At 42.5% G+C, this 19,991-nt stretch overlaps 1 protein-coding gene across 1 annotated transcript in view; it reads left to right on the forward strand.

Moving 5' to 3' along the window:
* Ermp1 (endoplasmic reticulum metallopeptidase 1) overlaps positions 1-19,991 on the forward strand; it is a 35,511-nt gene that overhangs the window by 1,116 nt on the left and 14,404 nt on the right. The window contains exons 2-8 of the mRNA XM_028764062.1: positions 877-1,178; positions 6,734-6,861; positions 7,501-7,606; positions 12,263-12,409; positions 13,378-13,470; positions 15,730-15,942; positions 17,667-17,887. Of these exons, the coding sequence (XP_028619895.1) occupies positions 877-1,178; positions 6,734-6,861; positions 7,501-7,606; positions 12,263-12,409; positions 13,378-13,470; positions 15,730-15,942; positions 17,667-17,887 (1,210 nt within the window). The remainder of the gene's footprint in view (positions 1-876; positions 1,179-6,733; positions 6,862-7,500; positions 7,607-12,262; positions 12,410-13,377; positions 13,471-15,729; positions 15,943-17,666; positions 17,888-19,991) is intronic.

The raw sequence follows: 19,991 nt of genomic DNA on the forward strand, positions 1-19,991 counted from the left end.
CTGCCCCTGCCCCTGCCCCTGCCCCTGCCCCTGCCCCTGCCCCTGCCTCCCAGGTGCTGGAATTAAAGGCCTGCACCTCCACTACTGGCCAAGGGTTCAATTTTTTTTTTTTTAAACGACCTCAGGTGTACTTAGAAATATGAACTCTTTGATACCTACTTGCATCTTAAATCAGATGAATCCTAAGCTAGTAGAAAGTTTTCAACTACTATTGTGTTTTAAAAGTTGCTTCTTTGGATGCTTTTTCTGAAGAGATTTTTGGATGGCACCTTCAGTCTTCCCTCTGGTCCCATCCCTCCCCCCCGTGGAGTAGGGTTAATTTTGGCCTGAACTGAAGTTATTAGGTTTGGCGTGTACAGCAAGAGGCGTGCGTTCATTCCTTTCAGAAGTTTATCACGCCTACTTGATGGCATCGCATGGCTATACCAATGACTTCAGCCAATTCGTAACTATCGGTAGGAGTCAGGCCAGGGAAGCTGTGCTGTCCTCCTGCCTTCAGCAGTCATACGTACTGAGCATAAGCTCTGGTCTTGGTGCTGATTTGATATAGTGTCAATGGAGGAACGTTTGAAAGCATTAGTTCCTAGAATGCAGTAGAAAATGATGAAGCTTCCAGATCACTTTCTCGAGATGTTTGTTTATTTTTTAAGCACCTTTGGTTTCAGATCTCAAGAGTTAGAGGTAGGGGATCTCAGTGAGTTCAAGGTCAGTCTGGTCAATGTAGTGAGCTAGAGATCATGTCTTAAGGTGGAGGGAGGCACAGAAGTCAGAAGAACTAAACTTTCTGAGGTAAGAGGGAAGCACAGTGGAGAGTTGTTCTGGGCTGATGTTAGATTTGCCAGCCTTTGTCATCACCTTCCTTTTGATTGTTTCCAGGGATTATCTGGAACACATAACGGCCATTGGCCCCAGGACTACAGGAAGCACAGAGAATGAAATTCTGACGGTACAGTATCTTTTGGAGCAGATCAAGCTGATAGAAGCGCAGAGCCACAGCCGTCACAGCATTTCAGTAGACATACAGCGGCCTACTGGCTCCTTCAGCATTGACTTCTTGGGGGGTTTTACAAGCTACTATGACAACATCACTAATGTCGTGGTAAAGCTGGAGCCCCGAGACGGAGCCAAGTATGCTGTCCTGGCTAACTGTCACTTTGATTCAGTGGCAAATTCACCAGGTATGTACTTGTATTTAGTCATTTAAAGTCAAAAAGATACAGCCCAGAAAGCTTATTAACTCAACCCCATGTGAGGACCATCTTTCTTTGTCCAACATTTTCTCACTGTGATAGAAGTTAAGCTAATTAATACCAGTTTAGAGTCTAACAATTTAATATTCCCTTAAGCTTGTTATTATTACTATTGTTATTGTAATTATTAAATAGTGGCACACAAGCCCCATGACAATACATGAGATGTTTTTAGTGCACTTAAGTTTATCTTCAGTTTACCAATGTGTCTGTCCATGTGTAAGTGCTTACACACTTACAGGGGTGGCAGTAGGCTTTGGGGGTACTGGGTAAAGATCTCTGTATTTAAGGGATACATGGATTAGAAGACATAAGTTCTAGTAGTTTCTGTTCACTTGAAAAGTTAAAATTATGGTCCACTGAAGGTGTGACATATTGGTAGAGTACTTAATACTGTGTTGAGAATAGACACTGGCAAGATAGAACACTTGATGTTCAAGACAATGTCTGGCACAATACACATGTGCCAAATCAGTGTGAATCCCCTAAATTGAATATTTTAAAAATAAGATTTCTCAGAAACATGATTTGTAGACTCTGGGTCTCTTTGTCCTTGGAGTGACACAAAAAAGTATAAGCTACATTGTCAAAGGCAATGATTAGAAAAGCATTTAAAAACTTCCTTCAGTTGTTTGATAGGGTATTGGTTGAAGTGCCTATAGCCAAAACTTAAACCAAAAGAAGCATTAAGCTTCCACAAATGTCTCAAAGAAAAGCATCACAGTCCACAGTGGAGCTTGGCGATGGGGAGACTCAATTAGTCTGAAAGCTGGAGATCAAGTTCTCCCGGAACGGAGAGGTACTGACTGATGTAGGAATGGACCACAAGGATTCTTTTTTGCTTTAACAAATTTGTATTTATTAAATATTTTATGTGTGTGTGTGTTTACATGCAATTGTGTATGTGTTTGAGCACTTGGAGGCCAGAAGAGGGTATCAGATTCCTTGATGCTGGTTTAGTTATCTGGGTGGCTGTGGGTTCTGGCATCAAAACTCTGGTCCCCTCTGATGGAGCAGAGAGCAGACTTAACTGATGACTCATCTCTACAGCTCCAAGGATTATTTTTTATTTTGATGTGGTGATGTTTTTGTAAAGTATTATAGAGTAAGACAGAATCACTATTGACATAATATATGAAGCCTGCGCATTGTATTAAATTCTGAAGTCTTTTATCATGTATGCAAATTTCCATGACTCATAATTTTTATAAGACAAACAGGAGTCTGTCTAAATTACTGACATCCATTACCTCTAAAGTTTCTCCTCTATATACTCATATAAATATTTACAAATAAAATATGAAAAAAAAAACCCAGCTAAGAATAGAAAGCAGCATTTTACAATGCCTGAGATTATACACTTAAGAAGACTCCTCTGACTGGTCACCATTAATAGACACAAAGCTGGGGTGGGTGCTGGGCCTCCTGACCAGGAGGAGAGTATCTTGAGTATTGGGCCTTCTTTTGGCATATTGCTTAGCTTAATCTATCTTTAATTTCTTTATTGTTAAATGAAAAACAAATAGCTAATTTCCTAACAGTGTTGCTCAAAGATTAAGTGTAAGTAAAACTTTGGGATAGTGTCTTTCAGACAAAGCCTTCTTTTGGTAGTAGTACTGTTGGTAGCTATACTTCTGGATTGCTTGAATGTATAGCAGGCCCAATATAACCACGTAGAGACATGTAAGATATACACTAGCCTTGACTTGATAAAATGATATTGTGATAAGACATTTCTTTGTACTTAGAATATATTTTGCTTATTCAGACATCAGTATCCACACAGTCATTTAAAACAAGGCACATGTGCCTTAACTATGCCAGGGACACTAGACAAAGTCACCGTGTGTTCACTATTAGATGCTTAAATTCTGGAGAGGGTCACATAAATGCTGTGGTTGTTTAGAAAGACTGGATATACAGGTATCAATCAAATGCAGAACCCCCCTCCTGATTTCCCCTTTGCCTTTCATATTCTATTCTTTTTTTTTTCTTTTCTTTTTTAAATTTTTTCGAGACAGGGTTTCTCTGTGTAGCCCTGGCTGTCCTGGAACTTACTCGGTAGACCAGGCTGGCCTCGAACTCAGAAATCCACCTGCCTCTGCCTCCCAAGTGGTGGGATTAAAGGCGTGCGCCACCACTGCCCGGCCTGCCTTTCATATTCTTAAGTGAGAGAAGATAGTAAAGAGAAAAGGAGACTGGTCACTGCCGTGTGTGCACAGATGCATCTTTGTGTTACCAAGGGGAAATGAATCATTTCAAAGAGGTGGCTCAGCTCTCTGCCTTGGATATTGTCTTTATCAAAGAGCAATACTTTTTTTTTTTGAAAAGTTACAAGGCAGAGGGTAAGAATCAGATGGGGTGTAGCTCAGTGGTAGAGCAATTGCTTAGAGTCTGTGTGGGTAGCGAGTTGTGGGAAAGGACGTGAATGGGCAAGTCTAGCTGGGCAAGCTTGCTGTCTGTAGGTTCTTCAGGGCCTGTGGTTGCTTCTAGAGACTAACCTTTGTCCTTCCAGGTAGACAGGGCGGTGGAACACCTGCATAGATTTATGTTCTGTTTTTAGACAAATGAGGGGAGAGCACAGAGCTTTTTTGTTTCTTCAGATTTCCTTTAACACCCAAGGGCCTTATATTACAGTAACATATTTTGAATGGCATTTTCTGCTGCTGTTTACATAGAGCCAGGCATATAGATTATATGTGGAGTCCACTAATGAAAAGAATCTTTGGAGAGCCATTAGAATTTTTAAGCCCCTCCCCCTTTTTTAGAGACAGGATCTCATGTAGTCCAAGTTAGCCTTGAACTAGTCTTATATTGCTATGTAGCTGAGGATGACCTTGAATCTTCTGATTTGAGTGTGCCACCACGCATGGTTTAAATGACTAGAAAGAGTTTTGTTTTTCTCAGATTGACCCTATGGCTTCCTGGATGCTAAGCAATTACTCTGTTTCTAGTTTAGAAATAATTTTTTTTTTTTTTTGGTTTTTTGAGACAGGGTTTCTCTTATAGCCTGGGCTGTCCTGGAACTCACTCTGTAGACCAGGCTGGCTTCGAACTCAGAAATCCGCCTGCCCCTGCCTCCCAAGTGCTGGGATTAAAGGCCTGCACTACCACAGCCCGGCTTAGAAATAATTTTTTACGTAAAATTTTATAATACTCATACTGATGTTATGAAGGAAGTATCTATCAATAATAAGCTAAGAGTAGCTTTCCACTCATGCACCAAATAGTTGTCACCTGAATCCTCTCCGTGGATGAACTCATTGAAGCATGAGTATTTTTTGTGCATGCATGTTGTGCTGGGGGTAGAACCTGACACCTGTACATGCTCTGCCACTGAGATGTCTCCAGCCTCAGGAGTGTTATTGAGACATCCTGAACTGTGCAGTCTAGGCTGGCCTTAGTTTTACCAGGGGTTCTACTTAAGTCACCTCAGGGCTGGGTCCCAGGCCTGCATAGCTGTGCTTGTTTTCCTGTGTGTATTAAAGTTCTCAGCAGCATACTTGGATCTGGAATTGATACCAATTAGAAGTAATGCTACCTACAGAAGGACCTCATTTATCTTCTCAGGTCTGCTGTGTGCTGCCAGGTCTTTGGTAAAAGAGACATCTGAGTTACTTTGGGGTGGCTTCACTTTCAGGGTGATTGTAAATGGAAAAGGATGTCAGTTTGTCACTTAGCCCTCTTACTGTTTTCTACCGTCACTCTCTCAAAGGCATTGTGACCCTTTTCTGTTCTTGTCTAAGACACTGGCCCCTTAGAGTAGTAGGGAGAAGGAGTGGGAAGTTTAAGTTGGTAAACAGCTCTGTATATGAAGGTAAGTGTTGTTCATTTCACTTTGAATAAAGAGAAGTGTTACTGTTTGCTTTTCATTTTAAAATAACAGTCTCAAATGGAAAAGAAAATGTTTATTTCATGTGGCCCACATTGCCTACATCAGCTTATACCCCTGCTCTAACAGTGATCAGGTAACTGCTACTTTGTTTCACTTTCACTAATGACTAAAGTACAGTCCAATAATCACCAAGACTAGTATCATTAATATTGTTTCTTTTTGAGCAGGAGTAGGGTTTAGAGTTCAACAGAGCCCTAAAGCCAGTGTTTTATTTTCCCTGGTTACAGAGCCTCCCCTCAGTTTTCAGAGAGAAGGAAGAAACCCGAGGATGTTTCCCAGGTGCCAGGCAATGCATGTTGTCTTGAAAAATCTGTGCAAAAAGCCTGTGGGGTAGAGTCATCAGTTTGCTTTCTAGACCAGAGAACAGTGAGCCAAGTGACAGAGATAGAATTCGCCCTACATCCTTCCTGTTCTTGAGTCCTCACTGAACACTGCAGCACCCTGACTCATCACACACACCCCCTCGGAAGTGCTACTGCCTGAGTTATGGCATTTCCTTACTCTAAATGCCCGTAAGCTTCCTAGTCTGAAAAGAATCAGATCAGTAGAAAGCAGAGTCGTTTCCTGAACTCCAGGGTGCCCCCAACTGCCTCTTCTTTTCCACCTCAGCCCTCCTGCTTGCTTCTCTCTGAGTCGCTCTTGGCTGCATTGCTTCCTCTGTAGTTCAGTCTGCAGGGGTGAAGCATGAGGCCCCCCTCGAACATGCTAACAGTTTCATGAGATACCTCACTTAGGAAACTTAGCAATAACCTTCTACTGTCATCAAATAGCCAGCCAGTCCCTTTAACTACCTCTCATGGCACTTTAAAAATCAGCACTTGGGGCCCAGCAAGTCAGCCCAGTGCTTAAGGGCACCTGCCACCTAGGCTGCCAGCTTGGCTGAGTTTGGACCCACATGACAAAGAAAGATGAAGCCCTGCACATTGTCCTCTGACTTTCATATGTGCACTGTGAAAAATGTGCACCCCAAAAAATAAACACATATAATGTTACAGCAACAGATTTAATTAAAAAACAATCAGAGTACTAGGGTTCTTTTTATAATCTTTAATTAATATGGTGATTTTCTGATGTAGAGGCTGGAGTATCTGCTGTACTCTTCAGTGCTGAGACAAGGCAGTTTACTCTTCTGGGTCTTACCATTCAGGTGCCTTTGTACTTTTCCATTACTTGATCCCTTTTTAAAAACCTTAAAGCATCTAGTCTTACTCCCTCTGTAAATGTGAGGTGCTGTTGTTTATGATTTTGAAAGACTGGTAGAGAGGAGGAAGCCATGAGTACCAGAAGTACCCAGAGGATGGGGATGAGGATACACTCCAGTTGGCCTTAGGCTCCATCTGGCTAATTGATGCCACAGCTATTGAGTGTGTACTGAACGAATGCTTCCACCGATCACATCATTGAGGAGACCAGGCAAGACTCTTACAGGACTTGTCTTTGTTGAGCATAGTTGTCACCCTGTGATGACACAGTTATGCTTCTGATCACACAGCTATCATGATGCTCCTCTGAGGGGAAACTCTATCCCAAAGCAGTAAGGAAAAACACAGAAACTCTGAGAAGTGACTCTGTTTTTTCTGACTCCAAGGTGCCAGTGACGATGCAGTTAGCTGTGCAGTGATGCTCGAAGTTCTCCGGGTCATGTCAGCATCTCCAGAACCCCTGCAGCATGCTGTGGTGTTCCTCTTTAATGGTGCAGAGGAAAATGTCTTGCAAGTAAGGTTTTACTGTTTTAAGTATTTGGGTTGAATAATGATGACAGTAATAATGATTATGAATAGTATCTTAATAATAATATGCAGAATAAACACTGTGCCTGGCAGTGGTTTAAAACACCCATGCGTGTAGCGTGCTCAGTAAGTTAGAAACTCAGCTGGGCACTGCTCAGCCTCCTAGGATGTGACATTTTTGTTTGTTTTCGCCCTAGTCTTTGAAGCAGGGTCTTGCTGAGTCTCCTAAGGCTGGCCTGGCACTTGTGATCCCCCTGACTCAGCTTTCTGAGTGTCGCTGTAACCAGAAAAGGGTTTGACTCGAGAGCTTCTCAATGGCATCATTGCTCTCCTGATCTTTTTTAATCTCTGAGATCAGAGAGCTGAGGAAGGGACACAGCACTAATGCTTAACCGTATTGATTATCTTTCCTGTCTTTTCTTCTTAACGTTTGCGTATTTTCACAGTGACTTTCCACCTGGCAAACTGAACCCACCATTTTATACAGGACGGTGCCTGTAGAGTCTGCATTTGAGAAATGTCGTTTTGCCCTCATAGTCCCTATCTTTTCAGATAGTCATTCTGCGTACACATAAGCAGAATAAAGACATAGTTAAACCTACATTTGTTTTCTTTCCTCATTAAGGCAAGCCATGGTTTTATTACTCAACATCCCTGGGCCAGTTTGATTCGAGCATTTATTAACCTGGAGGCTGCAGGTGTTGGAGGGAAAGAACTTGTTTTCCAAACAGGTATGTGAGGCTGTGCACTGAGCTGTTCAATGCGACAGTGGAAAGTTTTTCAGTGTATACAATCTTTTTAATCAGAAATTTCTTGAATGAGGTTTGTTTTTAAGGCATGAATGTGTATGGTAATATGTACGTTGGTATGGGTGTACATGTATGTGTGTCTGCATGTATCTGCACTGTGTGCTTGTATGCGTGCTTATGGTAAACAGAGGTGCTAACATCACATGCCTTCCTCAATTGCATTCGACCTTTCTGAGTCAGAGCCTCCTACTGGACTTGGACCTCATCCATTCAGCTACTCTGGCTGGCCATTGAGTTCTAGGGGCCTTCCTGACTCTTTATTAATTTTTAAAAGCAAAATAATGTGGACAGCATGTGACTCCTATATAGTACTTATTATATGAAAATATTACACTCAGTTATCTAGTTTTCAAAGTGTGATGAGCACATGCTGTTGTTCTTCACTCTACAGATGAAGAATAGAGGTGAGAGTTTATCTTGCAAGGTTTTATAGTTGGTATGTGTTAGCGGATTGGAGCAGGAGTGACTCAGACTCAGAGTTGGTTCACAGAGAGCAACTGTATTGTAATATGTGCTGGTTGGTTGGTTTATTTATGTTTTTGACAGCATGACTCAAACTAGAGTTATCTGGGAAGTGAGAGCCTCTGATTGGCGCGTGGGCGTTTTCATGATTAGTGATGGATATGGAAGGGCCCACCCACTGTAGATGTACCACTCTCCACAGGGAATCCTGAGTTTTGTAAGAAGGCTGAGCGAACCATGGAGTGCAGCCGTCCCATAGCCTACACTTTCCATGCAGCCTGCAGGCTTCTGACTGGAGTCCCATCCTTGCTTCTGTGGTGGTGGATTCTATAACCTGTAAGCCAAGTGAGCCCATTTCTCTCCAAGTTCCTTTTGGCTAGCGTTTTATCAACACAGCAGAGAAGCAAATAAGGACATAATACAATGTGGATATTACTAATTATGGATGATTAGGATATAAGGGTTTTAAAATGATAGAATTAAAATAAGAAAATTTACTCACAGTTTAAGGAATTTAATTTCATCACTGAATAATTTGAATGTTAAAAAAAGTCCAGTAAGTATAATAGTCAGAGAGAGTTTAATTTTAGAATTATGCATTCCTGAAGATAGTAGGGTATAACTGTTGAACATCATGCCATCTTTGCAGGGTTGAGACTTGCTCAGCAGGGCCTGCTAAGACCTGACTTTGGAAGGCCCGCCTTCTGTCTGCCCCGCCACACACAAAGCTGCCTCTGTTGAGTGAATCAAGACAGTCTCATTTCACATCCCTGGCTGCCCTGGTATCCGATCCTCTGCCTCGACCTTCAGAGTGCTGGGATTATAGGCATGTACCCTGCCTGACTTGTCAGGAGTCCTACAGTGAATAGTGTTTTGGGTGAGTGGAGCTAGAGGACATGAGTGAAGTGATAGACACTTACTCTGTAGCATCTTTAAAAGACATTGTATTATTTAAGTTTTGAAATTACAGTATGCCAGACAGTGGTAGTTCACGCCTTTAATCCCAGCATTTGGGAGGCAGAGGCAGGTGGATTTCTGAGTTCCAGGCCAGCCTGGTCTATAGAGTTCCGGTACAGCCAGGACTGTACAGAGAAATCCTGTCTCAAAAAAATAAATAAATAAAAATAAAAAAAAATAAAAGAAATTATAGTAAGTACTGTTTTTTTTATAACCTAAACAGTATTATATTTCAATACTCTCTCAAACTTACTTTAAACTTTTAAAATGATCCTGTATTTTATTTCAGTTACAACTTTAAGAAATTCAGGGTTGCCAGTTTGGTGGTATAGGCTTTTAACCCCAGCATGTGGCAGACAGGGACAGGCAGATCTCTGAATTCTAGGTCAGCTAAGGCTACATAGGGACACCTTGACCACACAAACAGACAGACAGTCACACACAGACACACAGACACACAGACATACAGACACAGACAGACAGACAGACAGACAGACAGAGACAGACACACACACACACACACTCACACACACACAGAGTTAGAATTAAAATGCTCATTTATTTCCAAATATGTAATCATTTTGAAATTCCACGTTGCTGGAGATTTTATCTAAAGCCGCATACATTTAGTTGAGGAGTAAGGACTTGGGTCTAATCAGAGCCAGCAAAAGGGAACACTCATAGAAGTTAACAGACTGCCTTGAGCTGAGGTGCCATTTTAGGGAAGTGTGTGTGTATGTATGTGTGTGTGTGTGTCAGAGAGAGGGGGTGGTAGGGGAGAGGGAGAGAGAGAAATTGAGATTTAAGGTCACAAGGTGAGATACAGCAAGACTTTTCAGCTCTCAAATTTTTCTTTCTCTTTATTCAGTGAGAAGCAGCTGAACTCTAATATCTGTAGAAACAGGTAGCTGCTATCAGCTCTGGCCCCATTTTCTTGATGCAGGAGGAACATCTTCAACAGCCACCAAATCAGAAAGGGGCAGCAGAGAATGCTAAGCAAGGAGTCTCAGTGGCTGTGAAATCCCAGGCTTGCAGGAGGAACAGCATCTTGTGTATCCTGTCAGAAGTGTACTGTAAACTTAAGTGCCTTCCTCTCCGTGCCTTTAATGTATGCAGCACCTGTCCTATCCTCTGCTCCCTGGACATCGTCCAGTCTCATGCTTTAGTCCAAATGACTCCTGAGGTTTTCTCTGCATGTATTAGTACAGTCTACACAGATAGTCTGATGAGATGAGAGCACACTTCCCTAAAATGGCGCCTCAGCTCAAGGCAGTCTGTTAACTTCTATGAGTGTTCCCTTTTGCTGGCTCTGATTAGACCCAAGTCCTTACTCCTCAACTAAACGTATGCAGCTTTAGATAAAATCTCCAGCAACGTGGAATTTCAAAATGATTACATATCTGACACAAATGAGCAAAGTTAGCACCAGTTACAGGTAGAAGGTGGGTGTTTGCTGGCAGGACTAGGCCAGGGAGGCTGCGGCAGTGGTTGGGGGAGGAGCATCGAAAGTTAGTGAGCTTCCCACTGCTCTGTGAGGCTAGGTGCAGAGCTGATCCTGCCCTGTCTGCTCTGCAGTTCTCTGTACTGTTAAATAGTTCCCCGTGTATTTGTTACTTTGATAATAAAACCCCAGTACCTCCATCGGTATATGTGCAATTTAAACATTTTACTCATTCTAAAACCTTCCCCTGGAAGGAACTCATAACAGACTTGCTGAGAACATCCTTCTTATCTGAACTTTACACCATTCTTTGCTTCTAGTTTTGAGCTTATCTTAATGGTTTAAGTATGTGCCTGAGAGCTTTCGGATGTACCTTCTGATGGGCTAGTGTATTTCTCAGGATGTCGCTCACATCTGATGCGACTGCCTATAGAAGACTGGCTTTCTTATGGTTCTATCTTCTAGAAAACTCCTAGTGTTGATTCCATTTTTTGACTAATAGAACAGACACCTCAGTCTGGCAGACTTAGTTTTTGAGACCGAGTGCCAGATGGCCTTGTCCTCGGCTTTCTTTCTGTGTGGTGAGACTTCTCTTCTCCTGGCTTTTCAGATAAAACAGTTTGTACTCTTCAGAACTCCATTGTCACTTGAGAGGGAAATGCTCATTTGGGGAGCTTTTCGTGGCTGGAATAATCATTCTTCCTTAATGTCAGAAAGAGTGGCTCATCAGACCAGCACTATCATGAAGTGCTTGATGGCATCATTTTTGAAGATACTAACAAAGTATAACCTTATAAAATTTAAACAGATTAAACCATTAACATGTCCCATTTTGAAAAATTCAGGCTCTACCAAGTACAAGAAATCTGGTAAGTCAGAAGCGCAGGGCTTTCCCATCACTCTGAGCAAACCAATGCTAATTTGCTCTATAACTTTTTGGGATTTTAAAGTACTTTTTCTTATTTAAGTTTTTAAAAATTTATTTACCTTTACTTTATGTGCATTGGTGTTTTGTGTGCATGTATATCCTAGAGTTATAGACAATTGTGAACTGCTATGTGGGTGCTGGGATTTGATCCCTGGGCCTCTGGAAGAGCAGTCAGTGCCCTTAACCACTGAGCCATCTTTCCAGCCCTGGGATTTTTTTTTTTTTAAAAAAATGTGTATTTATGCACATGAACATATACACATATTATTTCCTTAAAATGGGACAATGTTTTGCAACTGTTGCCATCCTTAGAATATATATAATCCATGGCACCATTAAGGTATAATTTAAATGTCCTATAGTTTACCAAGATTCAGTGTGGTTTAGGTTTTTCCATGTAGTTGTGTACCATTATCAAATTTTAGAGCATTTTAAGGAAAGGTTTGTTTATGTGCATGTGCTCATATGTGTGTGAATGTGTGTATAGGTGTGCAGGTGCCCAATAAGGTCTGAAGTAGTCATCGGATCCCTTGGAGCTAGAGTTAGAGGTGTCTGTGAGGCCCCTGACATGGGTGCTGGGAATTGAGCCCTGCTCCTGATAACTGAGCAGCACAGCTCTAACCACTGAGCCACTTTGCATCTCCTAGAACATTGGTCATCATTCCTAAAGGAATCCGTGTACTCACCAGTTAGCTCTCGCTCACATTTCCTCAGTGCAGGCAACCACATGTGGTCTGCTGAACAGAGCTATCCGAGTAACCCTGTGTTGTGTTGTTTTGTTTCATTTCAGGCCCTGAAAATCCTTGGTTGGTCCAGGCTTACGTTTCAGCAGCTAAACACCCTTTTGCTTCTGTGGTGGCTCAGGAGGTTTTTCAGAGTGGAATCATTCCTTCTGATACCGACTTCCGAATCTATAGGGATTTTGGGAACATTCCAGGTATTTTGTCTGTGGTCACAGGGTGTTGTGTGAAACAAAAACCAGACATTTCTTGAAAGTTATAATGGCTTCTGAGAGGACACTATATGTGAAATATTTATCTTCTGAATCACTGTCTCAGTTAGGTTTTTACTGCTGTGAACACACACCATGACCAAGGCAACTTTTATAAAGACAGCATTTAATTAGGGCTGGCTTACAGGTTCAGAGGTTCAGTCCATTATCATCAAGGAGGGGACATGGCAGCATCCAGGCAGGCATGGGACAGGAGGAGCTGAGAGTTCTACATTTTCATCTGAAGACTGCTAGGAGAAGACTGGCTCTTCAGACCGCTAGGATGAGCCCATACCCACAGTGCCACACTTCCTCCAACAAGGCCACACTTCCTAATAGTGAGACTCCCTGGGCCAAGCATATTCAAACCACCACACTCAGGAAAGTAGAGTTCTTGATGCTATCTTTTCAAAGCCCTGTGGTAATGCTTGCCTGCTTTATGGTGTTGCCATGCACCCGTGCTGGAGATGGATAGACTTCATTCTCCAGAGATGCCAGGAATCCTCAGGGTTTTGACTCCTATGCTGCTGTCTTGCTTTTCCAACTCCTTTGATGATTTTTAGTTTATTTCAATTAAATTTGGCTCTTAACTGCCCAAATTCCATCCTCAAAACTTCCCCCCTAATGCATGACTTAAAATGGCTCCTTAATGTTTTAAATTATTGACCGTAGTTATAGATTTTAAACATTTATTTATTCACTTTACATCCCAATATCAGCCCCCTGCTCCTCCTAGTTCCTGGTTCTAGATTTTGTAAGAACAGAAAAGATTTTATGTCATTCATGAATATGACAGACATCAGTCAATCTCTTGTTTTGACATTTTATCTTTTAGAATTTAATATATCAAACAGAAAGGCCTAACACAAGTCTGATCTTTAAAGTAAGATGACATTTTCCATTGTCTGTCTTAGGAATAGACTTAGCTTTTATTGAAAACGGATACATCTACCACACCAAGTATGACACAGCGGACAGAATTCTCATAGATTCCATTCAGAGAGCAGGTTGGTATTTACAGGTTTGGCCTTTGAGATACAATGATGAACTATTGTGGATGATCGATAGTACATTCTGTAGTCTGTGTGGGAGAGACAGTATGTGGCCGAGTGGGTTACAGACTTGGAGTTGGAAAGATGAGGGCTTGGACTTTAGTCGTTGATGTCTGGCTCACTGTGAATACTCATAAAGCAGTGGCCCAGGGCTGTGGTAGGGTTTCGGATTCACTGAGAATTTAGAAGATCAGCCCCAGGCTGCAGTTGGACTGTTGAAGAGTAAAGAAGGCAGACAAGTGAATGCTATGAATGGTAGTAGCATCAGGACCTGGGTTTGTGCACCAGATGGAAGCAGAGAATGGCACATGGAGCTCATAGCGGGGGTGAGGACAGATGTGGCACTTAGACAGAGCATTGCAGTGCTTCCCGGAGATGTAGAGACATTTGGGGAGGCCCATCTCAGGCTTGGGGAGTCAACAGGGATTTGAGCTACAGAGAGAAGATGACCTTTTTAGTAAAAGCACAGCATAGAGCAGGAGGGACCCGGGGAGGGGATGGGTGGTATGCTGTGCTGTCAGACTGGAATAGAAGTAGTGTTTCAGAAACAGAAGTGGATAAGCTTGAAATATATGGGGAAGGATACAGACGGCTTCAGAAGTGATCAAGGGCTTGGAGGCAGAGAGCTTGCCCAACAGTACAAGGTCCCGGAGCCCGTCCCCAGCAAACGGGGTGAGCAGACGGCTCAGCAGATAAAGGCTCCTGCTGCCAGAGCTAGCAACCTGAGCTGGATCCCTGGGACCCACATGGTGGAAAGAGAGAACCAACTCCAGAGAGTTGTCCTCTGACCTCTGGATATGTGCAGTGGTGTGCAGCACCCCAGTAAATAAAAATGTGATGTGATACACAATGTGTAAACTGGAAGGATCTGGAGGAGGAAGGAATCCTTGAAGGTCTCACTAACGGGAACTCACTAATGAGCTCCTTACGGTGGTTTTAAGTATTATGGTCTGGCTGTGGAGTGCAGAGTGAGGAGTTCGTTTCCAACAGTCGTTTATACAGAAAGACGAGCGCTGACTGGTGCTAACAAAAGGAGATAGTGCTGGGGGACAGGTGCATTGTGAGCATTTGGAGTGTCTCATCTAGGGTGCGTGCGTGCGTGCGTGCGTGCGTGCGTGTGTGTGTGTGTGTGTGTGTAACTTTCCTCTCTTCATGGACATGGTTATGTCAAAAATCTGGACAGTTTCTTACTTTAGCGCGTCCTCCCGCTCTTTCTTACTGTGTAGGGTGGTTGCCACTTGTCAGCTCCCTGCTCTGCTTCCAGAAGCCGGTCACAGGCCCACACCACCACACCTGGCTCACCTTAAAAACATTTTTTTTCTGATGTAGGATTTCACTCTGTAGCCCAGGCTAGCTGTGACATTGCAACCTTTCTGCTTCCTTCCTAGCTGTTCCTTTCACTGTTATTTGTTCTGGTTGGCTATCCTAATGTAATGGAGATCAAACTCGGGCCTTGTGCATGCACTCCAGGAAAGCACCATATCACCGGTCCCAGAGCCAACTCTCCAGCTAGTTTTAGGGAAAATTGTTTTTCTTTTATTTTTAAGACAAAGTCTTGTTGTATAGCTCAGGCCAGCTTTGAACTTGGTGTGTAACATAGGCTGGCTTTGAACTTATGATCCTCCTGCCTTTGCCTCTCCTTCCTAATGGTTTGTTTTTAAGATTTATTTACTGTTATGTGCATTGATGTGTTGCTTGTATGCATGTCTGTGCAAGCGGTAGATCCTTTAGAACTGGAGGAAGAGACAGCTGTGAGCTGCCATGTAGATGCTTGGAATCGAGCCCCAGTCCTCTAGGACAGCAGCCAGTGCTCTTAACCACTGAGCCATCTCTCTAAACCCCCTAATAATTCTTAGCATGCTTTAGCAACTTCGTGAGAGGTGCTTTTTTCTTGTTTAACCACTGAATTTCTGGTCTTAGTGTCTCTCATGGTTATGATGTATCCATGCGTAAGGCATGAGGCGGAGCTTTGGGGCTGGGCATTTGTATTAGAGGGCCAAGGCTAAGTGGGGAGGAAGGAGAGCAGGAGCAGGGACCTTATCTGGGAAATCTGGCAAGACAGGGGAGTGGAGTGGAAGATGGGAAGAGGTGTCTGCTCGTGTTTTCTGGGTATTTCCTTTGCAGATCCTGCTGATCCACTTCTGCTTCATGTGGCTGTATGTGGAAGTCACGACGGAGTAGCTTATTAGACCTTGTTATTTTTCTTAATAAAAGGTGACAACATTTTAGCAGTTCTCAAATACCTAGCTACGTCTGACATGCTGGCTTCTTCGTCTGAGTACCGACATGGAAACATGGTGTTCTTCGATGTGCTTGGCCTGCTTGTCATTGCGTACCCTTCCCGTGTTGGCTCCATAATAAACTACATGGTGGTTATGGCTGTTGTTCTGTACCTGGGAAAGAAACTGCTGCGGCCCAAACACAGGAGTAAGTCTTTCCCTTTAAACTGTGTTCTGGAATGAGGGTGGGATTTGCTGAGGAGGTTTTAGCCATTGTTTTTGTTTCTTTAGAATCTTCAGAGACTATTAGTTGATTTACATTTTTAGAAATTCCTAGATGAGTATTTAGTTGGTATACTCATTATCCTTTGAGGCTTGGTGAAGATGACAGTGTTTATGTACTCACCCTGGAACTGGCAAAGTCAGCTAGATTGTCTGCCTTAGCCAAACTAATGGAAGGCAGGGCCATGGAAGAAGGCAGGACCTAGAAGGCTAAGCCCTGTTCTGCAGTGCGGTGTCCTGTGCCCTGCAGGGCTCAGCAGGGGCGGCCCATCCCCATTCACCAGCTGTGTTCATCCAGTCTCTTGTTATGGTGTGAAATCACTAACAATACTGAAAGGGAACTTCAGTACTGTATGACGTTTGCTTTTCAAAGGAAAAACGTTGCTAGAATTGTTCAAAGGAAAAAGCGTTGCTAGAATTGTTTCTCTACTTATTAATAACAAATTGTAGTTTCTTGAAATTCAGTCGTATTTTATACTATGATCAAGTCTATAACATGTGTTAAAACTAAAATTTACACAAAAAGAAAAAAAGGTTTGTAGAGGTTGCCTTTTTTTTTTTTTTTTTTGGTTTTTCAAGACAGGGTTTCTCTGTGTAGCCCTGGCTGTCCTGGAACTCACTCTGTAGACCAGGCTGGCCTTGAACTCAGAAATCCGCCTGCCTCTGCCTCCCAAGTGCTGGGATTAAAGGCGTGTGCCACCACTGCCCAGCGACTTCTTATTTTTTTAAAAAAAATACTTAGTGTGTTTGGGTGTGGGCACATGCACAAATATAGAAGTCAGAGGGCAGCTTGTGGGAATTGGCTCCCTCCTTCCACCACGTAGGTCCTGGGGATCAAACCAAGCTCATTAATTTGGCCTGCTGAGCTATCCTGTGGGTCCTATAGACTGACTGTTAGTGAAAAGTCTCATGAAGTCTTGTCTGCTACAGGCCAGCAGCATACAGTCCTGAAATGGATGCAATTGCAACTTTTCTGCTTCCATTCTGCCTGAATCATTTCTGCTTGAAATGTTTCAGAGTTTAAATTGTTGTATGTTATTACAATATAAGTATTTAGTAGCATTTGAAATAATTCTTTATCACCAGTTTTTTTCCCTGTCATTATTTTCCAATGTTATTATTTTAAAAAACATTTTACACTTATTTATTCACCTGCTTATTTGTGTGTGTGCATGTGTGAAGTCAGTAGACAGCTGTGGCTTCAGTGCGCTGGGGTCTGGGGATTGAACTCAGGCTGACCGGCTTGCGTGGCAAGCACACTTGCCTGCTGGACCGTCTTGCCAGCCCTATGCTACTGTCTCTTAACAAGAGTTTATATGGAACCATTTCTCTTCAAATTCTTGCTAATATTTTGACAAATGAAACATCCTAAAAGTAAAGATTCCTACTTCTTTCTCTAGTGAGGAGGGTATCTGAATTCCTGTGAGACATGTCTTAATTGTCAATATCCCTGGACTCTCATGTGTTCCTTGAACATCACCCTTTATTCTTACCCCATTCTTGTGTTTGACCATTCTCTAAACTACATTTAAATATTTTCAATTACGTAGTGAATTTTTTGTTTTAATATTTGGCCCTTTAGCTGGTTTTGTTGTAACTGGTTTTGTAACTGATTTGATGAAGATTAACTGTTTGTTTTCTCTTCCTTAGATGCTAATTACATGAGAGACTTCTTGTGCGGACTTGGCATCACTTTTATTAGCTGGTTCACTAGCCTTGTTACAGTTCTCATTATAGCAGTGTTCGTCTCTCTCATTGGACAGTCTCTCTCATGGTATAACTACTTTTATATCGCCGTTTGCCTGTATGGAACTGCAACAGTCGCCAAAATAATACTCATTCATACTCTTGCAAAAAGATTTTATTATGTGGTAAGTGCTGATGTATTTATTTATTTTTCTGCTTTCATGAACTGAAGACAAACAAGTGAAATTATTGTGTATGGTCTTTGAGAGCTATTAGACATTGTTCAGCTGGCTATAGACAGTGCTGCCACAGTTGTGTTAATTTCCTGGACTTTGCTTATTCTCAGAAGTGGTGCAGAATTCAGATGAAGTTGCAAAGCTGTGTTTTCAGCAGTGTTTAGAACAGTGGTGGCAGTGAGCCTTGCTCGCGTGCCTCTCTGCCTCTACTGTTGTTCTGTAGCTGTGTTTCCATGCACCGACCCATACGGTCCACTTAGTCCTAAGTGTGACTATCACTGCTCCCCTCTGGACTGCACAGCTGGCGAGCAAGGTGCCGACTAATCCACTGCACCCCTTTATTAGGCAATGCTTGACATAACCTGACATGATAAACATTTATTTCCTTAAACAACAGTGCATGTAAAATCTCCTCGTTGATTTTTTTCCTTCACTTTTTCTTTTCTTTTTGATATTACATCATTACCCCCTTTCCTCTCTACCCTCTAATCCCTCCTATACATCTCCTTGCTCTTTCAAATTCATAGCCTCTGTTGTCATTAATTGTTGTTAAGCATATGTATGTGTGTATATATACATATATGTATATATATATATGTTCATAAACATCACCTTTAGTCTATATAAGATTCATATGTCTGCTTTAGAGCTGACCATCTGGTGTTGGATAACCGATTGTGCTTTTTTTGGAGAAGAGTATTTTTCTCCCAATCTCAGCATGTCTTAGTTGCCTGTAGTTCTTTGTGTAGGGTTGAGGTCTTGTGGTCTTTCCCCTACCTACTTTACCATGTCTATTGTTGTCCGTGTACAGCTAATATTTATGCAGTCATGATGGTGAGTCTTTACGGAGTAACTTCTGACATTAAGAGACATAGTATCATAGCAAACTCTGTTATCTTTCTGCTCTTTGTATCCCCTTTTGAAATGTTCCCTGGGCCTTAAGCTCTAGAGTTGTTTGTAGTTGTATTTATTAGGACCGGGATCCACAAGTTTCTATTTTGATTGGTTGTAGTTTTCTATAATGGTCTCCATCTGCTGCCAAGTTTCCTTGATGCAGAGTAAGGACTACCGTTCTATGTGGGTATAAGGACAAATATTTAGTATGCAGTTAGGGGTTATCCTGGTTTGGTAAAGTGGTAGTTGTAGGTTCTCTAAGATCCACGATACAAGCCCTGGTGGTTGGCTAGGCTTCCTGTACCAGGCATGGGATCCCTCTTGTTGAGTAGGTCTTACGTTCAATTAGAGAGCTTGGTTACCATCAAGATATGTGGGCCACTACTGCAGCCTTTGGGCTTTCTTGCCCTTGTGGTTCATAGGCGCCACAGCTGGGTAGCAGGACTACTGGCTGCTTCCCTCCTTTGGAAGCTGGTATGCTGCAGTCTAGTACCATGAGAGCTAATCCTCAAGAAGGATTCGTTCAGGTCCAGCTCACAAGTATTTGGGCCCCGTGTCTCTGCATGGTTGCTGTCTTCAGCAATAGGAATTTATCTTTTACCTATGAGAGGCCGCTAAAGGCAATTAACAATAGCATTTAACGTTTGGGGAGTCTCTTGGGCAACCCTGATCAAAGATTTAAAAGAGGAATTCTTAAATCATCTGGTGTGGTTTTTGTACATTTTGTCTCACTTTCCCCAAACTTCTGTCTTTGGTACTCTTGTCTTCCCATTGACGCCCAGGGTAAAGGGCATCAGTGACTGTTTCCTCTGCAGCAGATGTTTAGGCATGAACTTCCTTGTGTGGATTGTTACTATGTCATTCTTGATAGCTGCAGGTCTAGAACAGTCAAGGGGGAAGAAAGCACCACTTTTCCACACCAGGTCTCTCAGGCTGCAGCTTGCTTATTAGAGCTACGTTGGCTGGCCGATTCCCAAGGACCTGCCTTTCTCTGCCTACCCAAGCTAGGATTAGCAGTGAGTGCTAGTGTACCCAGCTCATTATGTGGGCTCTGCATGTATAGTACCTTACTGTCTCCTAAGGTCCCCTGCCCCTTTATTTGTATTTTGCTTTTACTTTTACTTTTGAGACAGGATCTCCCTAAGTTTCCTCAGGCTGG

Source organism: Grammomys surdaster, unplaced genomic scaffold (assembly GCF_004785775.1).
Source record: "Grammomys surdaster isolate TR1022 unplaced genomic scaffold, NIH_TR_1.0 141, whole genome shotgun sequence".
Lineage (NCBI taxonomy): Eukaryota > Metazoa > Chordata > Mammalia > Rodentia > Muridae > Grammomys > Grammomys surdaster.